This window comes from Phoca vitulina, unplaced genomic scaffold (assembly GCF_004348235.1).
Source record: "Phoca vitulina isolate PV1807 unplaced genomic scaffold, GSC_HSeal_1.0 scaffold66, whole genome shotgun sequence".
NCBI lineage: Eukaryota > Metazoa > Chordata > Mammalia > Carnivora > Phocidae > Phoca > Phoca vitulina.
Genome location: NW_022589769.1, coordinates 6,879,581 through 6,903,731, shown reverse-complemented (window position 1 = coordinate 6,903,731; position 24,151 = coordinate 6,879,581). Strand labels below are relative to the sequence as shown.

General features: G+C 44.2%; 1 protein-coding gene across 3 annotated transcripts in view; it reads left to right on the top strand.

Annotated features, from left to right (window-relative positions):
* The window catches only part of PDXDC1 (pyridoxal dependent decarboxylase domain containing 1), a 49,408-nt gene that overhangs the window by 20,091 nt on the left and 5,166 nt on the right, over window positions 1-24,151 (top strand). For all 3 annotated transcript variants that reach the window (XM_032392172.1, XM_032392174.1, XM_032392173.1), the window contains 12 exons: window positions 482-671; window positions 3,839-3,907; window positions 5,161-5,239; window positions 7,509-7,593; window positions 8,484-8,532; window positions 8,829-8,930; window positions 9,796-9,921; window positions 13,847-13,897; window positions 18,993-19,056; window positions 20,922-21,010; window positions 21,950-22,055; window positions 23,476-23,647. In XM_032392172.1, the coding sequence (XP_032248063.1) occupies window positions 482-671; window positions 3,839-3,907; window positions 5,161-5,239; window positions 7,509-7,593; window positions 8,484-8,532; window positions 8,829-8,930; window positions 9,796-9,921; window positions 13,847-13,897; window positions 18,993-19,056; window positions 20,922-21,010; window positions 21,950-22,055; window positions 23,476-23,647 (1,182 nt within the window). The remainder of the gene's footprint in view (window positions 1-481; window positions 672-3,838; window positions 3,908-5,160; window positions 5,240-7,508; window positions 7,594-8,483; window positions 8,533-8,828; window positions 8,931-9,795; window positions 9,922-13,846; window positions 13,898-18,992; window positions 19,057-20,921; window positions 21,011-21,949; window positions 22,056-23,475; window positions 23,648-24,151) is intronic.

Sequence of the window (24,151 nt, the reverse complement as noted above, 5' to 3'; positions counted from 1 at the left end):
GCCTAACCCTGTAAGATTTAACTTGAGAGACTCGCTTTCACATGTTGGGAAAGAGTATAAGTTTGCCTAACTGTATTGCAAAGGAGAAATTTTCTTCTAATATTCCACCACCTGTAATTGACATTCTCTCTCCTTTTCTAGAAAGCAGACCAAGAAGAGTAATCGGCCCCAGGCAGATAATAGTGAAAGCAAAAGTTAGGCTGCCTAGCATTTTTGACAATTTTATTCACTTCGGATGTTTTAGGGCTGAAATGCTAAGACTGAGCCACCCAGGTACCCTTCCTCTGTTCTTTATAACCTCCAGCTGTAAGGTGTGGTCAGCCATCTAAGATGAGGGTGGATCCCTATCTTCCTTTGACTGTTCTAGGTGACAATTTCTAGGTTAAGAAAATAATTACTTCCAGGATTGTAAGATTAGGATTGTAAAATCAAGAGTTAACCAAAGATAAGACCATACTGATATATGGCTATCTCTTAACAGGTATGAAAATGGCTGCGCTTATTTCCACGAAGAAGAAAGAGAAGGACTTGCAAAGATTTGTAGGCTTGCTATTCATTCTCGTTACGAAGACTTTGTAGTGGATGGTTTCAATGTGTTATATAACAAAAAACCTGTCATATATCTTAGTGCTGCTGCTAGGCCTGGCCTGGGCCAGTACCTTTGTAATCAGGTAATGTGGTATACAGTGGATATTTTAAAGCAATTGTGTTTTGTTCTGTCCTGAACCTTTATAGTATGTAGACCCATTTCTTTAGTTGCAGTTTTTTTCAAATGAAAAGAAACATATGCTTGTTTTGTCATTCTCAGAAAATATATAAAGGTATATTAATTTTCAGATATATATGTGTGTGTGAAAAAAATATATATATATTAGCGCATGCACACGCAAGCAGGGTAAAGGGAGAGGGAGAGAGGGAATCTTAAGTAGGCTCCATACTCAGTGTGGAGCCTGACATGGGGCTCAGTCCCACAACCCTGAGATCATGACCTGAGCTGAAATCAAGAGTTGGACACTTAACTGACTGAGCCTCCCAGGCACTGTGTGTGTGTGTGTGTATTTTTTTAGTTGCCCAAAGGCAACCACAGTCAACGTTTTTTTTCCCCAGACTTTAATCAAAGAGTTTTTACATAGTTATGTGTTTTTACATGGTTATGTCTGGCTTTTTTCACTTAGTGTTATAACAGGTACATATGCTGTTTCAACAGTTCCTCCAAGTACAGTTTATTTTTAATATCTTCATAATATTCCTTCAAGTGACAGTATGGTATTTTAACTACTGTTTCCCTTTTGGGCAATTAAAATGTTCACATTCTTTTATTTTCTCTAACCATTTTCAGGTAATGCTCTTTGCATAGGATTATTCTAGACATCTTTGTGTGTAAAGCTTTTTCTACATTTAGAAAATACTTTCTAGATTATATTATATAGATTTTCAGAGTCTATCTAGAATTGGTAGATCAAAGAACATTACCATTTTTGAATTTCATGGTACATGTAGCCCAATTAGGGGGCTACAAAAAAATGTTCAGCCTCTTGGCCAACATTGTTTTAAAACCCATAGGATTGGAGGGTTTGTCTTTCGTAAGATGGAGGAATCCTGGGGTGACACATGGGGGAAACTCTGGGACCTAAGTTGATTATGAGCTGTGGTCACTGGTGGCAAGAAATTTTGTCCTCTTTTTTTGTTGTTTTTTTTTTAAGATTTTACTTATTTATGAGAGAGAGCAGGGGGAGGAGCTGAGGGAGAGGAACAACAGACTCCATGCTGAGCGCGGAGCCCAACACGGGGCTCGATCTCACAACCCTGAGATCATGACCCGAGCTGAAACCAAGAGTCAGATGCTTAATTGGCTGAGCCACCAGGCACCCCTTATGTCCTCTTTTTGAGTGTGTATAGAATGAGCAGATTTATAATATCCTTACAGGAACCTGGAACAAATTACTTCCTGAGTATCTACTACAGGCCAGGTTCTTATGGACCCAAAGTTGTCTTGGACAGCAATCCAATCTTCAAACTCCGTATGGGGGTGGGGTGTACCTGGCTGGCTCAGTCACAAGAGCATGTAACTCTTGATCTCAGGGTCATGAGTTCAAGCCCCACACTGAGTGTAGAACTTACTTAAAAAAAAAAAAAAGCTATATAAAGGTATTTTGTTAAGTGAGAAAGGCAGATGGCAAAATAGTATATATAAGATGGTCATATTCATGTTTTTGAAAGTGTTTATGTGTGAGGCGCCTGGTTGGCTCAGTCAGTGGAGCATGCGACTCTTGATCTCGGGGTCGTGAGTTCAAGCCCCACGTTGGGCACAGAACTTGCTTTAAAAAAATAAAGTGTATATGTATATGTTTTTCATACCCAAAAAATATTTATATAAATACTTAGAAAATATTTAGAAGGTTTTTTTTTTTTAAAGATTTTATTTATTTATTTGAGAGAGAGAATGAGAGAGACAGAGAGAGCACATGAAAGGGGGGAGGGTCAGAGGGAGAAGCAGACTCCCTGCTGAGCAGGGAGCCCGATGCGGGACTTGATCCTGGGACTCCAGGATCATGACCTGAGCCGAAGGCAGTCGCTTAACCAACTGAGCCACCCAGGTGCCCCCTAGAAGGTTTTATACTAACCTCTTAACAGTAGTGGCTTGATGGCTTATGGGGTGGGAGGGCATTTTCACTTAATTTTTTTATTTTTATTTTTTTGAAGATTTTATTTATTTATTTGACAGAGACACAGCGAGACAGGGAACACAAGCAGGGGGACTGGGAGAGGGAGAAGCAGACTCCCAGCTGAGCAAGGAGCCCGATGCGGGACTCAATCCCAGGACCCTGGGATCATGACCTGAGCCGAAGGCAGACGCTTAACGACTGAGCCACCCAGGCGCCCCGGCATTTTCACTTTAAACTTCTTTATTTTTTATTGTGTGTTTTACTTGGGCTTCAGTTTCATAATTTAAAAAGAAAGGGAAGAAAGTGTGCTCATTAAATTTTTGGTCTTGAAATGGTGCTACCAGGTCTTAGTTACACAGAATACTATGCTGCAACTGTTTAAAAATTTCTAAGACTATAAACTCCTCAAGGATTTGGAAGCTAAAAATAAAGAATATAAAATTTATTTGATAATTACTATCTCCATTCATAACACTGACTTCGTTTCTTTTAAGAAATGTACATCTGCTGATCCATATTTATTGCTTCTTAGGGAGTGGGTGGATCCATAAATGAGATCCTGTTCTTTGAATGCCTTTTGCTGGTGTTATTTATTACTAATGCTTGGAGGAAGGATCCTAAATTATCTCCCAAAATGCTTAGAGCTTGGTTATTTCTTGGTTTGGAAATCTAGCATATAACAAAGATACTCATTTAGAACATGAGTTGATAGTTACTCATTTCGTTGACACAGAGAATATTACATTGTCTGTATCTTCTTATAAGAATCTCAGCACCTGGGTAGCTCAGTCCGTTAAGCATCTGCCTTCGGCTCAGGTCATGATCCCAGGGTCCTGGGATTGAGCCCTGCATCAGGCTCCTTGCTCAGCCAGGAGCCTGCTTCTCTCTCCCTCTGCCCCTCCCCTGCTTGTGCTGTCTCGCGAGTGTGCAGTCTCCCAAGTAAATAAATAAAATCTTTAAAAAAAGAATCTCTGCTCCTGGAAATTCACCCTTTTTTTAAACTTGACTTTCTAGATGTCCTTCAACATCTGTTTATAATATTAAGAGTTCCTAAGGAGAGAGATTGTTTAAAAAAGAGTAATTGTGACTTTTCTTAGAGCCACATTCTTTAGGGGGCATAAATGAATGGTGACAAAGCTCTTTCTTACGAAATTGTATGTTTCTTCTTGCAGCTCGGGTTGCCCTTCCCCTGCTTGTGTCGTGTGCCATGTAACACTATGTTTGGATCCCAGCATCAGATGGTGAGTTCTCTTTTTGGTTTGTAAAATAATACGGAATTGTGTTTTGAAACTGTGTCTTCCTTTCAACTGAATTCTGTTTGCTGGCCTCCAGATAATTATTAGCTTGTTCATTTATCGCTTTTATCTTCCTATTGTATAATATGTGCTTACGGGTTTGAATGTCCATGAAGATTGGCTGGCATATAGGTCAGAAGCACCTGCCTCTTAAGGAATCTTGTCATTACTATATCACCTGCTTTAAGTAGAAACATGGGAGTCCAGTTAAGCACCAGAAATTTCTTCTAAAGCTCGTCCTTTGAAAGGTTATCATTGTCTGGCTTTGTGAATGGCAGATTTTAAAAATGTGGGATTGGAATTGGATTCTGCTTTTTTTCCTTAATTTAAAAAAATTTTTTAATTTAAATTCAGTTAACGTAGTGTATTATTAGTTTCAGTGGTAGAGTTCAGTGATTCCTCAGTCTTATATAACATCCAGGGCTCATTACATCACGTGCCCTCCTTAATGCCCATCACCCAGTTACCCCATTCCCCACCCACCTCCCCTCCAGCAACCTTCAGTTTGTTTCCTATGATTAAGAGTCTCTTATGGTTTGTCTCCCTCTCTGATTTCATCTTGTTTTATTTTTCCCTCCCTCCCCCAATTCTGCTTATTTTTAGACATTCAAGTGTTAAGCCTTCCCATACTGAAGCCAGAAACAAAAGGGATAGGTTTTAGGGTTCCGTGTTTCTTTTTCCAAGGTAGTTTGATCTTCTGGTTTGGATACATCAATGAGTAATATTAGAGATAAATTTTTGGCTATTTTGGCGGGGGGTGGATTGGGAGAATATTTTTTTAAACACTTAACTAGAGAAATATTTGTCCGTATATATGCAGTTTTTAACTTTGATCTCATTTAACTGATTTTTGTAGTTAGTCTTCAAGGGAAAGTATTTGATTTTTATCTCTGTGATTAGAGAAAATAGAAAAATGGTCAAGAATAAGAATTGAGGGGCACCTGGATGGCTCAATTGGTTAAGCATCCGACTTTTGATCTCAGCTCAGGTCTTGGTCTCAGGGTCATGAGTTCAAGCCCTGTGCTGGGCTCCACACTGCGTGTGGAGCCTACTTTAAAAAAAAAAAAAAAAGAAAACTGATTTACTAATTTGCATGATTAATTTTGAGAGTCATCTGCTTCTTTTGAAAGTTCTAATTTTTTATTGTATAGCTTTTATGCTAGTTGCTTCATGTTTTTGTGGTTTGCCTTTTCATCTAGGATGTTGCCTTCCTGGAGAAACTGATTAAAGATGATATAGAACGCGGAAAACTGCCCCTTTTGCTTGTAGCAAATGCTGGTAGGTATTATGAACTGAATCTCCCATTTTAGACATATGAGAGAAAGACTAGGTACTTAGCCTAAAAAAAAAGTCTAAAGAAATGTTTGTGCACCACATGTTTAAGGTGGTTTGTGTCAGCATCGTGGTGAGAATTACTACACTTAGCTCCTTAGATTCCCTTTAATTGTTGGTTTGTTTGGGGAGTTATTTTGTTGATGTGTGTCCTTTCTCATTTAGGTTGTAAGTACTTCTCTCTTTTGTGTGCCTCCTTTCTAAATTGAATTTTAAAATGTCATACTTAAATGTGCACCTTGAGCGTGGCAGTTCAACAACCACTTTCTGCTGTGCTTCCCTCATCGTATTCAGCATTGTTCTTGGAGCTCCAGACAGTGCATAAGGCAAGAAAAATAATAACATGACACACATACTAGAAAGAATTAACTGTCTTTACTTGCAGATGGCCTGATTATCTAGATAGAAAGTTCTAAGGAAACTACAGAAAAGCCATTAGAACAATAAGCAAATTGATCAAGGGTTGCAGGATTTCTGTATACCAGCAGTGAACCATTGAAATTGAATTAAAAATGCCATTCATAATAGCATCAAAAAAATGAAAACTTTATGGATAAATTTAACAAAATATATGCAAGATTTGTACACTGAAAACTACAAATATTGCTGAGAGAAATTCAAGAAAACCCAAATGAATGGAATGATACAGGATATGTACCTGTGGAAAGACTCAATATTATGAAGTCTAATTTCCCCAAATTAATCTGTAGATTGTACAGATCAGCCCCTATCAAAATTTCAGCAGGCTACAATTTCTTACAGAAGCTGATAAGCTGATTCTGAAATTTATATGGAAATACAGAGGATGTGACGGATAGCCAAAATAATTTTGAAAGAGAACAAAATTCAAAGACTTAGGCTATCTGGCTTTTAGACTTAATATAAAGCTACAGATAATCAGGATACTGTGGGATTAATTGAAGACAGTAGAGTTTAGAAATAGACTCACATGTATAGGGTCACTTCACTTGTTACAAAGATGCCAAGGTATTTCAAGGGAAGAAAAGTGGGTCTTTTCCACCAGTGGTCTTGGAACTAGCGGATATCCACATGGGAAAAAAAAATTGAACCTTAACCCTTACCTCACTCTATATACAAAAATCCATTATGAATGATTTATTGACCTAAACCCTGCAAAGGAACCACTTGCATTGGTTGTGTTTGTTGGCAGTTGGTGAGGGTATGCAACCTTATCAGGTGGGATTCTGTTAACTGGGAGTTTAGGATGGTCGGGAGAATGCACGAGTTCCATTTTACTCATGCTCTGTGAAGAGGGAGCCGCCTACCCAACCTGTAGTGTAAACAGATTCATCAAGGGGACAGGTTAAAGCATTCAGTATATTTAAACTGACTTTAGCATATTAAAACAAAGAACCTCTCGTATTGGGTTAAAAAAAAACCCTGCAAATTTATCTATGTACACTTATAATAGACATACCTAAATAAAAACCCAGAAAATGACAAAAAGCAAGTGTGGAAAAGGGTATCTTGGGCACATAGTGACAGAACGAAAGTACTGTAGCCGTGTTAGTGTGAGATAAGTAGACTCCACACTAATTATATAAATTCATATAATCCACTAAGACATAGTAGTTAAGAATGCTGATGAACGTAACTGAAAAATATAAAGGAAAACCTGAGGAAAAATTGATAAAATACAAGTATAAGTTGACAAACCCACCATCTTAGTGAGAGACTTGAATATATTTCTCCTGAAAGAACATCAAGTATATAGGAAAAAAAGCATATAGAGGTTTTAAGTAACAGTATTAACAAGCTTGCTTGTTACATACGTACATAAAATGGAGAATATGCACACTTAAGAATTTGAATTACCAACTTGTAAAAGTTGATTTTAGGGACGCCTGGGTGGCTCAGTCATTAAGCGTCTGCCTTCGGCTCAGGTCATGATCCCAGGGTCCTGGGATCGAGCCCCGCATCGGACTCCCTGCTCCGTGGGAAGCCTGCTGCTCCCTCTCCCACTCCCCCTGCTTGTGTTTCCTCTCTCGCTATCTCTCTGTCAAATAAATAAATAAAATCTTTAAAAAAAAAAAAAAAAAAAAGTTGATTTTAAGCCAGTTCACATAGAAAATCTCAGTAAAACAGAATGTTACTTCCTTCTTCGAGATAACATATTTAAAAGCTTTTATCATGCTGTAAAGACTCAGAAAGTATTTGTTGCTTTTAGTATCCTTTTTTGTATGTTTTATCCTAGGAACTGCGGCAGTAGGGCACACAGATAAGATCGGACGTTTGAAAGAACTCTGTGAGCAGTATGGCATATGGCTTCACGTGGAGGGGTGAGTGGAGGGTGAGGTTGGCTCCGTGGTGGGCCTGCACGCAGTGCTCATCAAGAGTGGGCATCCAGGCTCTTATTTTGTTGTAACGTTTATCTCTAAGGGCTCGTTGGGTTCCATGGTAAAGGTAACAAAATAGCCCAAAGTGGCGTGAGCGAGAAGAGATTTTACTGGCTCACATAACTAAAAAGATGTGTTAGGATTATTTTAGGCACAGCATCAGCCAGGGCTCAGCATCTTCCTCTCCCCACCCTCTCCCCCAGTCACTTGGCCTAATTTCCTCTATGGTGCCTCCATCTATAGATAGACTTTCCTATTTTGGTGCAAAGTAGTTGCAGTGGCTCCAGCTTGCTTTCCAGGTTTGTGTCCTGAGGGTCACAAGTCCCAACAAAAGCCTCCTACTGAGCCCATCACCGTGGCCAGGGAAATGTAACACTTCCGTAGTTTCGGTGATTTGCCCACCTCTGGAGCAGGTGTCTCCTCCACCCAAAGCTGTGGTCTGGTGGAGGAGATTGGGGTGGTTTCCCAGAAGGGCTTAGGGGAGGATACGGGGCAGCTCCAGGAATCCATCACCAGCACGCCATAGGAGCTGGGTTATTTTGTCCCTCTGGGAAAGAGTTGATGACTAGAAAATCTTTTATATGAAAGGTATAAAACAAGACACCCATTACATTACATCAGTAGGTTACATCCCCTGAAACACATTTGATTAAAGTGCATTTTCAAGGTTTTGCTGAAATTGGTATATGCCACATTTTCTGTTAATATAAACACTTATAACCTGGCTGAAAGACATTTAAATGTTGGCCTAAAACAACACAGCCTTTTTTTTTTTTTTTAAAGTATAAACTTAGTGAATAAGCAGCAATAAATAATTTGTGTTTTTTTTCCAGTGTGAATCTGGCAACCTTGGCTCTAGGTTATGTCTCCTCATCAGTTCTGGTATGTGATTGATTTACTAAATACTGTGTTTTTAAGAAGGAATTTAAAATCACTTAATCCCCGAGGCGCCTGGGTGGCTCAGTTGGTTAAGCATCCAACTCTTGATTTTGGCTCCAGTCTTGATCTCAGGGTCGTGGGTTCAAGCCTCATGTTGGGCTCTGTGCTGGGCATGAGCCTACTTTAAAAAAAAACAAAAACAATCCCTGATGGCTTTTCATGTTTTTATGAATGGAGGAGGGTGTTGGGTTTAGTGTATTCTGATGGTCTGTAACAAAAAGTTGTTTTCTCTCTGGTAGGCTGCAACCAAATGTGACAGCATGACCCTGACTCCGGGTCCATGGCTGGGTTTGCCGGCTGTCCCTGCAGTCACCCTTTATAAACACGACGATCCTGCCTTGGTAAGCTTACTCTCACTGGGAGGGACTGGGGAGTGGCTAATAATCATTAGCGAGTCTGGGAGCAAAATAGGGAAAAAGTGGAAAGTTTCCTTAATGCCACTTCTGTGACTTTTTTATCAAAAAAATGTTTCTGACGTAAGTGAAACAGTGCTGTATACGTTTTTTCTATTTATTCTCCTCATAGGCCCCCATGTGTATGAGGAACTTCTTATGGCATTATGACTGCGTAATATTCTGTTACTTAAATACTGCAATTTAATCATTCTCTGTTTGTCAACTTTTAGGATGTTTTCAAAATTTTGTTACTAAAATAATGAGCATCTTTCTGTATTTCAAATTATGTCCTTAGAATATGTCCCCAGAAGTGACGTTAACTATTAAAAGTAGTTAAAGCTCTTGATCCCTATTGTCTAGAAGGTTGTAACATATTTTTTCTAAGAAGTGGTTCTTAAGAGTAGATCAGTTAGTGATAGGCCTATGCAAAATAAGCTTTAAGTGATTCTTACTAAAACAGTTAATGTATTGCTCAGTCGATAATGGCCAGGTGTTTGAGGATACTCAGAACAGCCTTGGAAGGGGCTTCCTCTTGAGTGCCTGAGAGTTCTGGCTCTGGGACACGACCCATCTGGATTCTCATCCTGGCTTTGCCACACCTGAGCCATGAGCCCTTGAAAGCAAGTTCTCTGACCTAGGTTGTCTAGAATACTTGCCTCATGGGGCCGTTAGATGGTCAGATGAATAAGGCAAGCCAAGTGCCTGGCATAGCATCTAAACCGTACTAAGTGCAGAGGAAAATGGTAACTAGATAATTCTGCTGTGTGTCTTCACTGGCTTTGATCGCTAAAACCATATTGGCTTTTTTTAGACTTTAGTTGCCGGTCTTACATCAAACAAGCCAGCAGACAAACTCCGTGCCCTACCACTGTGGTTGTCTTTACAGTACTTGGGCCTCGATGGGATTGTGGAGAGGATTAAGCATGCCTGCCAACTGGTGAGTAGAAACCTCAAGTTTAAATGAGCCACCAGGGGCGCCTGGGTGGCTCAGTTGTTAAGCATCTGCCTTCGGCTCAGGTCATGATCCCAGGGTCCTGGGATTGAGTCCCACATCGGGCTCCCTGCTCAGCTGGGAGTCTGCTTCTCCCTCTCCCAGTCCCCCTGCTTGTGTTCTCTCTCTCGCTGTGTCTCTCTCTCTGTCAAATAAATAAATAATCTTTACAAAAATAAAAATAAAAAATAAATGAGCCACCAGTACTCTGTGGCAAAAGCAGCGACGGAAAACTGCCTCATTGCCTCACCCACCATCCATGACCTTGTTGTCTGGATTTGGCTTCTCATAAGCAAGCAGATTGCATGCGTACATTTCCTGTGTGGAGTTCTGGGAGGGACTGCTGGGGTGTCCCAACAATTGTGGCCACATGAAATGAGATTAGATGAATGCCCATGTCAGCATAGGATGAGAAAAGAAGTCACAAGATGAGAGCCAAGGAGTGAAAGAAGCAAAAGGGGGCGGGAGGTAAATGTGGGCCCTGACTGGCTGTCTCTTGAGGGGGAAGGAAATATGGCCACTGGGGGTTGATGATGGATGGGCTGCGTATTTTTAATACCAGCTGGCTTGGGCTCCCAAATGGCAGGGCTCTAGGGACAGTTCTATAATTCTCTTTCTGTATGAGGCGTTCTTGTGAAAATGTGTCATTATGCTCTAGTTTAGAAAGCAAAGAAAGTCATGTTTATGCAGTTTGAGCTGAGTCTGAAAGCTTGCCGACGCCTCTCTAAGTCTGTTGGCTTACGTGGTAGACGGGGGTGATGTAATAAGAGATTGTTAGGAGGACTGAATGAGCGCATACGTGTGAGGCTCTCACAGTAGTGCTTGATCACATGCAGATGGATTTAAAAATAAATCTTTGTTTTAAATGTGTTCTGTGGAATCAGTACTTCCTCACATGTCATTTTTATGTTTAGGGGAAATTCGTATCTTTGTGTCACCGTAGCAGCTGTCTTTGGGTTTGTAATGTCAGGATCATTCATCCTGACACTCCTTTCTCATGCAGCAGAAACGCTGTAAATGAAGTTGTTTGATTTTTACATGAGATAATTTCAAGATTTGTGTTCATTAGGTTTACAAAAGCACATTTTTAAAAAAATTTTGTCACTGGACTGTCAGCTCACGTCTTGAGGTTTGGTTGTTCAGAAGGGGAGGCCTTTATTGCCGTGGTAACTTAGTCACTTTGGGGAAGGTCTGGGCATCAGGGGAGGGCTCTGCAATTCCCTTTGGCTTACAGAGCACAGGAAAATAATGAGACGTTAACTACCAAACTCTGGAGGTCACTGCAGCTCTGTCTTCCTGCAAGCAAACGCTGTAGCTGGTCACAGGACTGCTGACCACGTCTGATGGCCTGTCGCTGACTCCACGCTGCTCCCAGCATGTGGGAAACTGCCGGGGAATGTAGCACGTGTGGTCATCTGTACGTTCATGCCTCCTAGTCCATCTGTGGGGGCAGAAATCTGTATCCTCCTCCTCTGCTTCCTCCCATCATCCTCGTCGTCATTGTCCTCCTCATCTTCCTGGGGAGCAGTTAGTGAGCATTTACTCAGTGCGAAGCACTATGCCGCGCACTGCGCATGCACGGTTTCATTTGCACTTCCTAGGATATGAAGTCCACTGGTAACAGCATACTAAGAAGTAGTTTTCATGAGGGGTTTTCCAGTGTCTGACACTCAGTAAATAACTGCGAATAAATGAACCCCAACCCCATAACGTAGATGCTCTTTTATCCCCACATCAATAATGAGAGACCTCGGATTGAGATAATAATAGAACGATGAGGGGCACCTGGGTGGCTCAGTCGTTAAGCGTCTGCCTTCGGCTCAGGTCATGATCCCAGGGTCCTGGGATCGAGCCCCGCATCGGGCTCCTGCTCAGCAGGAAGCCTGCTTCTCCCTCTCCCACTCCCCCTGCTTATGTTCCCTCTTTTGCTGTGTCTCTGTCAAATAAATAAAATCTTTAAAAACAACAACAACAACAATAGAACGATGAGGAGGTAGGTAGGTCATCACACAGACGTGATGCACACGGTGTTCTGGAGACTGTTTCTAGGCACCTGACACAACAACCCTGTCAGATAGCTACTCTCCTTATTTTATCATTGAGGGACCTGAAGCACAGAGAGGCTGAATAAGGTGTCCAAGGTCATAGCTAGTAAGTGGCAGATGGACTTACTCCTTGTCCCACAGGTGAGATTTTGAACTCAGATGTGCTTATTCCAGACCCTGTGCTCTGAACAGCTCCTCATTTATCTTTGCTCTTCCTTCCCCAGTATCAGGTTCTGTGTCTTGCGCACATTTGCACTCAGTAGTTCTGTGGGGTTTTTTGAGCTATAATTGGCATATAACATTATATCAGTTTCGGGTGTACAACATGATGAGTCAATATTTGTGTACATTGGGAAATAATCACCACAGTTACAAGTCCAGTTAACACATGTCACCATACACTGTTACAGAATTATTTTCTCTTCTGATGAGGACTTTTAAGATTTACTCTTAGCAATTTTCAGATATGCAATATAGTGTTATGAACTATAGTCACCACACTGAACATGACATCCCTGTGACTTACTTATTTTACAACTGGAAATTTGTATCTTTAAGCCACCTTTACCCATTTTCCCCACTTCCCACCCCCTGCCTCTGGCAGCCACCAGTCTGTTCTCTGGATTTATGAGCCTGTGGGGTTTTTTGTTTTGTTTTAGATTCCACATATAAGTGATATCATACACTATTTGTCTTTCTCTTTCTGAATTATTTCACTTAGCATAATGTCCTGAAGGTCCGTTCATGTTGTCACAAATGGCAAGATTTCATTCTTTTTTATGGTGAATAATACTTCCTTGTGTATGTATATTACATACCACATTTTCTTTATTCACCCATCCATTGATGGACACTCAGGTTGTTTCTACATCTTGGCTATTGTAAATAATGCTGTAGTGAACATGGGGGAGGGGGTGCAGATATCTTTTCAAATTGGTGTTTTTGCTTTGTTTGGATAAATACCCAGAAGTGGAATTGCTGAATCATAAGGTGGTTCTATTTTTAAATTTTTGAGGAACCTCCATACTCTTTCCATAGGGGCTATGCCAGTTTGCTTTCCTACCAGTAGTGCTCCGGGGTTCCCTTTTCTCCACATTCTTGCCCACGTTTGTTATTTCTTTTCTCTTTGATACTAGCCATTCTGACAGGTGTGAGGTGATATCTCATTGTGGTTTTGATTTGCATTTCCCTGATGATGAGTGATACCGAGCATCTCTTCATGTGTCTCTTGGCCATTTGGATGTCTTCTTTGGAAAAAAAATCTCTATTCAGATCTTCTCATTGTTTAATCAGATTTTGGTTTTTTGCTCTTGAGTTGTAGGAGTTGTATATATTTTGGACATTAACTCCTTGTCAGTTAAATTGTTTGCAAATATCTCCTCCCATTCAGTAGGCTGACTTTTCATTTTGCTGGTGGTTTCCTTTGCTGTGCAGAAGCTTTTTAGTTTGGTATAGTAGTTTGTTTTTGCATTTGTGGCCATGTACTGAGTAGGTTTTGAAAGAATGAATGACTTATGTTGCTAATATGACAAATTCACATATGTCTTATTAGAAAAAGCCTTTCTGGAAGCACTGCATGTAACTTGCAACCGAAAGATCGGGGAATGTTTGCAGTCGTTGAAAAGCAAGAATTGGCAGCCTACCTCAGGAGCCACCAAGTGACAGATGGCTTTATCTGCCTGAGATCCTTGTTTGCAGGCCTGCAAAGACCCTCCTAAAAACCATTTCTTAATATGTTGATCTAGGGAAATTATAATAAGTAATTATTAAATACATATAATTTAATGAAATTATAGTAATCATAAGCTGTTGTTTGTGTTTTGCAGAGTCAACGGTTACAAGAAAGTCTGAAGAAAGTGAACCACATCAAAATCTTGGTACGGTATATAATTTGATCTGTTTTTGAAGTAAATAGCTTAAGTTCAAGTTAGAATGATCTCCAGATTTGATGCATTTCAGTGTAATTGTGACAATTCTAGTAAAACCACATTCTTTGGAAGAGAATCATGCACATCCTGATGACCTAACTCTACAGAAAGCACAAACCCCAGAAATTTGTACCATTTGCTGAACCCCTTTGGTGCTTTTCATATAATCATTTGTAGTTTTATTCTGTTAAAATTTAGAAATGCACAAACACTGTTGACCACCTGACCAGTGATTTTAAAACACCCATCTTCCTGATATGAAAAGTCATTTTGTCTCTCACAATGTTTTGGATGACTTTTTCTGAAACCTTCTGACACTAGAGTTTTCATTTGCACAGAGTGAGGAGTAAGGAAAAGATAAGCAAGATGACCTTGCTCTTGTCTTCCCCTGGTATCTCCCTAAAAGATGCCAAACTCTATCAGAGAGTGCTGTCTAGGGGTAATTACCAGACAAGGAGATGAGGATTTAGCAGGGCTAATAACCAAGTATCAGTTCAGGCTTGAATGTTTTCATGTTTTGCTTCATTGTATTTTAGAATTTCAGAAAATATAGGTCAGATTCTAATTTAAACAGGGTCACTGGGTGCTGCAGGACACAGTTAAGTGCAAAACTAATATGTGAGTTAATTTGGGGTTCAAGTTAATAGCATTGATTTCCATTTTAGTACACAGTTTGCTTTAAGTGCCTGAGAGGGGGGCTGCTCAGCGTTGCCTTCAGAGTAGGAGCTTGGAGCCTATTCAGTTGACCTGAGATGACCCAAGTTCTAGTTTGGAAGAGGAGAGTGGCCCATTGGAGAAGCAGAGGGATGCATGTTAAGTCAGGAGACTTGGGTTCTCATTTCAGCCATACCACCGAGGCCCTGTGACATTGAGTCATTCTCTTAACCGCCTAAGCCTGTGAGCTCAGTTGTCAGTGAAGGTATGTTGGTTGGACTCCTTTAGTAAACAGAGAAGCCCAGACTATGGACTAGCATGAGCAAGATGGCAGGAATCAAGGCAGTGCTGGGCCAGTGGACTTTCTGTCCCTCCCTCGCTGAGCCCACTCGGGCTCTCATATCCTCTCTCCCTCCTCCTCCTCCAAGCTGGGAGATTCTGCTGGTGCTGGTTAATCACCAGTGGGTTTGGGGCATCTGTGTAAGGCCAGGGAACCCTGCTGCATCCCTCCCTCCAGTGGATGCTTTTCTCGGGAAAGGTACCAGCACCGGCCAACCCCGTGCAGCACTGAGCCTTCGGTAACAGCCCTCATCACAGCTGCCAGTGTGAGATGCGTGCCGTGTGCCAGGCACAGCGCTGAGCACGGGGGTTCTCTCATCTACCCCTCACCGTAGTCCCCTGCGTGTGTGCTCTTCCTTCTAGCTGGAAGCACTGTTCCTTTCCATTCTTTACAAGACTCGTTTCTTACCCTTCAGATCTTAGTTCAAATATCATGTCTTCAGGGCGCCTGGGTGGCTCAGTCGGTGGAGCATCTGACTTTTGATTTCAGCTCAGGTCATGATCCTCAGGGTCCTGGGATCAAGCCCCACATCGGGCTCCCTGCTCAGCAGGAAGTCTGCTTGAGGATTCTCTCTCTTCCTCTCCCTCTGCCCCTCCGCTGCTCACTCACACTGTCTCTCTCAAATAAATAAATAAATCTTTAAAAAAAAAAAAAAACCACCAAATATCATGTCTTCAGAGAGGCCTTGCCTGGCTGTCCTATGTGAGCCAGCCTTGCCACCGTCCATCACTCTGTCCCCTGGGTGTGTCCTTCATTTCTTACTACCTGAGACCATGTGTGTGTTCCTTGTCTGTTTTTCTTTGTAGAAGCTTAGTAAGCAGGGACTTCTGTCTTTTGGTTTTTTCATAGTGTGCCAAGTTTAGTATTTGGCCTAGAGTAGGTATTTAAGTGTGAATGAATAAATCTATCTGTGAGTTGGTCGCAGTGGCTGTCTCCTCCTTCCTGGTGAGGAAGCAGGCCCAGAGCAGTTCAGTGAGTTGCTCGGGCCACGCGGCTGTAGGACGCGGTGGAGCTGGCCTGTGTTCTGAGCCAGTGGGCCATTCTGTCCCCAGTCGGTTTTCAGGAGAACTTAGTATTTGTCCTGCTTCAGGGACTTGTTACAAAGGGCAGATCAGATAATGTATGAAAAAGCAAAGTGAAGATTGTAGGGCATCACAAAATCCTGGTCATTATTAAATGGCTTTTGCTCTTGCCACAGTTTTTGTGTGGTGTTCCCATAGATCCCCAGTTGTTGAGTCCTCACGGGACGTCACTGCGGTGGAGTGATGTTACTTCCGTCTCTCTTCGCTGTGGTTACGTGTCCCGAGTCCCATCATAGTAGGCGGCGGGGCCAGGACTTGAAGCCAGGGCGTCGGAGACGAGCTGTGTCTGCAGCACAGACGCGCTCCCCGGGCTCAGCAGCCCAGGGCCTCTTCCCGCCGCCGGGAGGCCTGGGGCAGCTGCTGGGTCCGTGGGCTGGCGCCGTCTTCCCAGCAGCCGAGTCGTGGGCTGCCTGCCTGCCTCTCCTGGGCCCGTGGGCCTCGTTCTAACCTTGGCACCTACGGGGGGGAGTCTAATATTTCACCCTTACCCCTGAAAACCGCAGAATGCCCCCAGGCACCGTTTACGTCTCTGCTGGCCTTTAAGATCGTCTCCGTCCTTAGGGTCCTGCTCCTTCGACCGTGGTCGAAAATCCTCAGATTTTCTAAAACTCCTGCTTGGGACTTGTGCTTATTAAACTTGAGGGTTCTTTTTTTTTTTTTTCCTGATCAATTCTGTCAACTTTGTTTTTGCAAATATGACCTCTTTCTCCGGTCTTACCTCTGGACGTTGAGTTGGCAGCGTAGTGAACCTCGCCGCTCCGTGTGCCATGCGCCCCTCTGACACGTCCCAGCGCCGCCTCTTTGCCGCTGCCTTATGAGCTTCGCCAGGCCTTTCTTTGCTCCTGAGCTGCCTGGCATCTGCGTCAGCCATTCGCTGGGCTTTTACTTTCCATGACTTCTGCCTTCCAGCATGTTCTTTCTAGTTCTTATTCAAGTCGGTGCCTCCTTTTCAGTCATCCTTTTTTTTTTAATTGTTCCTGGTCTTCATTTTTCTATTTGAGCATGGTTGCTACCATCTATTTCTGAATTTCTGATTGTTGCTTTATTATTTCAGTTCTTGGATCACCCCTGGACCGTGTCTGCCGACTCCTGCCTGTGTGGGTGTGTCATAACTTGTCACTGAGAGCTAGATGTTTTTGCCTGTGTGACTGGCCCAGGTCCGTCCGTCAGTTCCACAGCTTTAGGACTCCTGTGCCACATGGGACATCAAGGCCTCTGTGGTGCACACCTACCTGATGCTTTGCTCTCTCATGAGAGAATTTTTTTCTCCCTCTGTAGACAGAGCCTCAAGTGGCGGTAAGCCCTCTTGCTGGTCAGCGGGTTGGAGTTTTTCTCTCCCTCTTTTCACCTGGAGCATCCTTCAAGGGTCCCGGATTTATGTGCCCTTTACTGCCATGCGCACATGGGCCTGAAGACTCTAGATGTTAAAGCCAGGTTCCCATACCTGCTCCCCTCCCTCCAACCCCTGCTCAGCCAACAATATTCTTTGCTTTCTCTTCTTTTCTAGATTTACTGTTTTTGTGAGCCTAGCCGTGGTTTAAAGTTTTTTTGGTTATCAGGTTATTTAATTCAGCATTTCAGTCTGCCATGTGCTAGAAGCAGAATTCTGTGTACATAACCCTGGACAGTATTTCTCATACACTGACATTTGAGACCACCAAGCTCAAAGAAATAGGAAACCAAAGACTGTATTAAACTATATATAGAAATCTCGGCACTCAAATCATCCTGACTTATCCTAAGTGAGGATGGGGGAATGGCTGTAGAATTTTGTTGCTTTTGTTTCTGTTTCCTTCTTGGGTTTACTCTATTCTATTTAGATATTAAGCCCCTCCAGCTTTAAAAGTATTAATAGATTTATTTGTTTATGTGAAAGTCAGAGGAGATGATAGGTGAGCACAGGAATCAGCTCAATAAGTTGGTAGATTGGATACACATCTTGCTTGATCTGAATCACATCCAAAGGCAGGCGCTTAACCGACTGAGCCACCCAGGCGCCCTGGAAAATAGGTTTTATGACTAGAATTGTTGAATGCTGAGATCCTCTGTCCCTGTGTGTCATATTCTGTCAAGGGCATTGCTGTTCCCTTTGTATCCTGACCCTGTGGTGGAGCTGAAGGCCAGCTGTGTGTTTGTTCAATGGTGAGCATGAACTTCATGCTGGCTTATCTTAATGCAGTGAATGTTTTTGTCTGTAATGAAATCCATTAATGAAGTTAGTCATCTGACCCCTGTCCCGAATATAAGGACCATTTCAGTGATTGAGAAAATATGAAGCTTCAGAAGCTCTAGACTGTGTTTATCTTCTTGCCAGCAGGACTTACATCCTGTTCTGAGAGTTTTACAAACTGAGAAGAATACTATGTCTGTGAATATAAAATATGTTGCAGTCAGGGGCACCTGGGTGGCTCAGTCGGTTAAGTGTCCCAACTCTTGGTTTTGGCTCAGGTCATGATCTCAAGAGTCGTGAGATCGAGCCCCATGTCGGGCTCCATGCTGGGCATGGAGCGTATTCTCCCCACCTCCCCAACACCCCCCCCGCCCCCGCTTTCTCTAAAATCTTAAAAAAAGTTGCAGTCAGTCCTGCTTGAGTTAGGATAATTTCTAGATTCTTGAAAGCTTCAGCTCTCCCAACACTGATTCTGGTTATACTTTTTCCTTGCCTCCTTTGATCTTTAATGGCAGGCTTATGTTTATTATTATTATAGTTTTCTCCTGCTTTAATTTCAGCGTGCCAGTGTCAGATGTTATAATTCAGCAGTGTATTCTTAGAACCAGCTTAGAATTATTTCTAGGAATTTTACTAAACCCTTGATGGTTGTTTCTGTAGCAACTGAAATTAACCTTTGAATTTTACGTGTTTATTAAGAAAATATGCTTATCTCTAGCCTGTTTTTCCGAACTCACTGTTTTATTTTGCAGGTGTTGGGGTTTAATGTTACTTGGTAATATCAGATTGATTTTTCAGGTGGAAGATGAGCTCAGCTCTCCAGTAGTGGTGTTCAGGTTTTTCCAGGAATTACCAGGCTCAGGTAAGGGATTCTAAAAAAGAGTTATTTTTGTACTTGTGTTTAAGGGCTTTGAATTTTAAACCATTTCAACAGATATAGTCTAAAATATTTAGACTACTAAAATCTTCAGTCATCGTTTCAGAAAATGTTAATAATTTTTAGCCTGATTTTGGCTCAGGTCATGATCTCCACCCTGGGTGTAGAGCCTGCTTAAGATTCTCTCCCTCTCCTCCTGTCCCTCCCCACCCCCGCTCTTGTGCATGTTTGCTCTCTCAAAAAAAAAAATTTATAATAATTTTCACAAAAACTCCCGGCCTAAATGCCTTAGCATTTTACTGATAGTTTCCTGTGATCAAACCAGTGGTTTCCAAATGCCAGTCCCTGGACTAGTGCTAGAATGAATGGGTAAGAGTCCCTTGAAAAGAGAGATCTGGATACGTATGTATATACAACCTAGTGAATCAGAGTCGCTTCCCAGACCCTTCAGTATCTTACTATTTCTATTGAATTAAGTCCAAGCTCTGTACCTTGTGAGGCCTGTGGGGTCTAGCCTTTGCCATTTTCTCTGACTTCTTTTTAGGCCACCTCTTCTCTTGATCATTGCTTTAGTCAGATTGGTCTTCTCTGAGTTTCTAGAACATTCTGCACTGTCCTAGAGCAAGACCTTTGCACTTGCTGTTCCCTTTGCCTCAAGCACATTGCCCTTCACTCTTCTTCTGGCTGGCTCCCTGTCACCAGGTCTCCATAATGTCCAGCCTCCTCAGAGAGGCCTTCCCTGTCTGTCCTGTCTAAAGCGACTGTATCAGAGGCCCTACCTTTTTTCATGGCACTAGCAACAGTATATGGTGATTTCATTTCTTTCTTTACAGTGTTTCTTCAATAGAATATAAACAGCAGGATGCCAGAAACCTTGTGTGCCTTATATCCCACGTGCCCAGCACAGCACCTGGCACAAGCAGGCACCCAGACCATTTGAATGAAAGGAGGATAATTCTGTTGTGAGGCCCACTCTGGGTGCTCTTGGGTTCCCTGATTTACCTCACGCAGTGGTTGATAGACTAGTTGGTAACTGAAAATGTTATACTTTCATTTCCTCTCAAAGTTCTTGAAAGAAAGACTTTTTTTTTTTTAAGATTTTATTTATTTGTCAGAGAGGGAGAGCACGAGCAGGGGGAGCGGCAGAGGGAGAAGCAGGCTTCCCACTGAGCAGGGAGCCCGATGCGGGGCTCGATCCCAGGACCCCCAAAAAAAGACTTCTTAAATGAAATTAAGAATTCTGTTTGTGAGACTATATTCAAGCATTATATTTTTCATGAGGAAAAAAGTTGTGGAAGCTTAAGATACACATTTTCAAGAAATTTTAGTTGTGGTAAAGAAAAGTTTACCATCTTATGTGTATAGTTCAGTAGGGTTAAATATATCCACATTGTTGTCCAACAGCTCTCCAGAACATTTGCATCTTGCAAAACTGAAACTCCATACTCATTACACGCTACTCCCCATTTCCGTCCTCCCTCCCTCCCAGCCCCTGGCAACCACCATCTACCTACTGTCTCTGAGTTTGACTCCTGTGGGTACCTCATATCTGTGGAGTCAGGCGGCATGAGTCTTTGTAACTGGCTTATTTCACTTAGTGTAATGTCCTCAGGGTTCATCCATATTGAGCTTGTGAGAGAATTTCCTTGCTTTTTAAAGATGAGTAACGCTACGTTGCATGTATACGCCATGTTTTGTTTCCCCATTTATTGTGAGGTAGACATTTTAATTTCTGTAATATTTGAGACTTCTCTCGGGTTCTGTTGGGAGCTCAGTGAAATAAGGTTTGAGGGGTGTGTATGGAGCTGTGTTTCTAGAAGGTGAATCCCCTCTCTGTGTTCTGGTGTCAGATCCAGTGCTTCAAGCCGTCCCCGTGCCCAACATGGCACCTTCGGCAGTCGGCCGGGAAAGACACTCGTGTGATGCGCTGAATCGCTGGGTAAGAATGGCGGTCGTGTGCTCTTTCTTCTCCGCCCCAGACGGGGTAACACGTGCTCACGTCTGGGACGTCAGCCCCCGGGAGGGACACTCCTGTGGAGGTACCGGGCCTCCCTCTAGGGCTCTTCCTCGGGTCACCGCTCCCCGTTCTGCGTGACATCAGGCACGGCCTTCCAGCATGACCCCTGCAGGTGACCCTTCCCTGGCTGCTGAGGCCGGACGGGGGCCGCGCTGAGCGGCTGTGGTGGCGTCAGAGGGCGCATGAGCCGGAGCCCCCGAGCGCCGGCCGTCGGACAGCAGGGACCGGGGGCGCTGGGCTCCGGCTGCCTCTCAGCGCTGAAAGCGCGCCGCCGGGACTGTTGTGTGAAGACTGTTGTGTGAAGACTGTTGTAAACCGTGTCGGGGTGCCCGCCACAGCCGCGTCGGCCCTGGTGTAGCGTGCCGTCATGCCCCCGGCGGCTTGGGTGAGTCCGTTAGGATCCATCGTGCAGCGACGTCCAGAACAGCCAGAATCAACCATGTAGCTGGACGTTTAGGGCAGGAAGGAAATGGTCATCATTAACGTACGTGAAAAGCTGCAGGTTACCGCCCAGCATGAACAGTGGTGTGTTTTATGGCGATAGAAAACACGCAGGGACCCAGGATGGGTCTGTCAGACGTCAGCAGTGGGCGCTTCTCAGTGGTGTGTTGTGGGTGATTTTTATTTTATTCTTTCGGTTTACCTGTATTTCCTAGATTTTTCTACACTGCAGTTGTATTTTTTAGTAACAAAAAGTGTAAAATTTTTAGTCCATTTAAAAAGAAGTGGCCATAAGTATGCAAAGAGAATCAAAAGACTCCGGGAGCCTCCGGGGCCTGGGGCCGAGTGGGTGAGGGTAGGTGCGAAGACCGGGGAGGCCGTCCCTGGGGGAACCTCCTCATTGTGCCCTTGTCCCTGCAGCTGGGAGAGCAGCTCAAACAGCTGGTGCCCGAGAGCGGCCTCACGGTCATGGATCTGGAAGTGGAGGGCGTGTGCATCCGGTTCAGCCCTTTGATGACAGCAGCAGGTAACCGGTCTCTGTGGGTTGCCCTCCCTCGTTCTGGAAGTGACAGTGACATGTCCGTGAAAGTCCGGGCGGTGGTTCATTTGCTTTTCCTTGGGATACTCTGCCCTCTTTGAAGACGCTTTTTCTTTGCCTTTGGGCTACATTTAGGTAGATGAGCTTTCCAGGGTAACGTCTCAGAAATACTTCTACGGTCACTTGAGCTTCCCTGTGTTTTGGTGTCTTGTGACCCTTCGCTGTCTCCGCCGTGGCGCTCCGTCTGCCCGGGAGAAGCACCTGTGGGGCTTTGGGCTCCCAGCAGCTGGGCCGCCTGCGGAGACTCTGGGCTGCGGGGAGCGGAACCTGCTCAGGGCTCCCCTGACAGTTCAGACAGACCGCAAAGGTGGAGGCCACCGTTTTAGACGTTTGAGAAAGCGGGACAGCTGCAAGTACGTGGGCTTTTACGACAGAACGTCCTGGGTGCGCGTCCAGACCTGCTCCCCGCTCCCGTGTCGTAGCGGTGCGGGATCCCGTCCGTGAAGTGCCTTAGGTGCCCACCTCTGGGCCGTGGGACTGAACAGCCCGCTAACAAGATACATTAAAAACTGACGATGCTTTAGTTCTGAGATGATTTAAAGATTTTTCAGAAAATCTTTGATTTTTTTTTTTTTTTAATGAGATTTTTAACATTTTGGGGAAGATAATTGCTGGAAGATCTCAAAGTAGGGGGATGTGGGCATTTGTCCTGCAAAGAAAAGCCCGCCACGAAGATGACTGGTGGCCTCCCGATCTTCCAGTAGTTTCTGCACGTGGTGTGCAGGGGGCCTGAGCCCCAGAGGCTTAGTCTCTAAACCTGGCAGAGCGAGCTGAGGACACCCGAGGACACCCGAGGCAGCACGTACGGAGGCTTAGTGTGAGCCCTTTCCCCATTTGAGTCGCATGCATGGGGTAGTGATGTGGGGTCCCTGCCGGCCCTGGGGGCTCTCAGGCTGTCCTCGGTGCTGTTGTCGTCAGCCCGCCCTCCTGCCTCCCCCTCACACACCCGCCAGAGTCCCCTCTCCCCGGGATGTCCATGTGGGGAGAGCCATGTGCTTGCCTCATCCTTTCCAGCCTGCAGTACGATGTTGATCACTTGAGCGGAGTCCTGAGAGAAGAATCTGATTTCCTGTTAGAGTTTCATCGTGTGTTACCTCAGGGGGCTGATTCTGTCTTCTGTGTAAGAGGGAAGTGCGTCTACACCTGCAGGAGCTGCTGTATCACCTTAGAGCACCCGACTTTTTCCATAGGGGCTTAGGGGCCTTTTTTTTTTTTTTTTAATGCTTTAGCTCCTGCTAACCAGACGTCCCTGGAGCTGCTGACCTCCCTGACAGTGGGAGGGGAGCCCTGCCCTCTGGCTTCTGCCATGTTCCTTACACATTTCTCTAACACTCAAGGACGTTTTCAGTTTTAGGCACTCGGGGAGAGGATGTGGATCAGCTCGCGGCCTGCATCCAGAGCAAGCTGCCCGTCCTCACCTGCACACTGCAGCTACGGGAGGAGTTCAAGCAGGAGGTGACAGCAGCGGCAGGTCTCCTGCACGTCGATGACCCGAACTGGCCTGGAATAGGGGTTGTCAGGTACGCGTTCGTGCCGCTCTGCCGTGTAGAGACCGCGGGTGCGGACCGGCTTAGAAATTGGCGGGGAATGTGTGTGTGGTCACAGCGAACATGTCCAGCGGAAGGAAATGCAGCAGGATGTTTGGGGCGCGTAGCAAAGCCCAGCGCAGCGGTGGTGTGATCACCCTTGCCCTCGGTGAAGTAGCGGTCCCTGTACTTCCCATGCCAGCTCGCAGGTGACCGCGGGGCGGGGACACGTGCAAGTGCACAGCTGACAGATGCTTACTCGCACGGGGTACAGAGTCACTAAGGATTGCTAAGACCGAGAACCCCCTCGCCGGCCGAGCACATGCCTCTGGCCTCCGTCGTTGGTTATCCCTGTGGCTGTTTTCCGTCTCCTTCCAGGACGAGGGGAGACTCCCTGCTTCTGTTACAAATGAGGCTTCCAGACCTGGCCTCTCTAAGTTTCATGGACCGAAGACTTGGGCCTTCCTTGCCGTGTTCTTGACACTATCTGACCTTGAG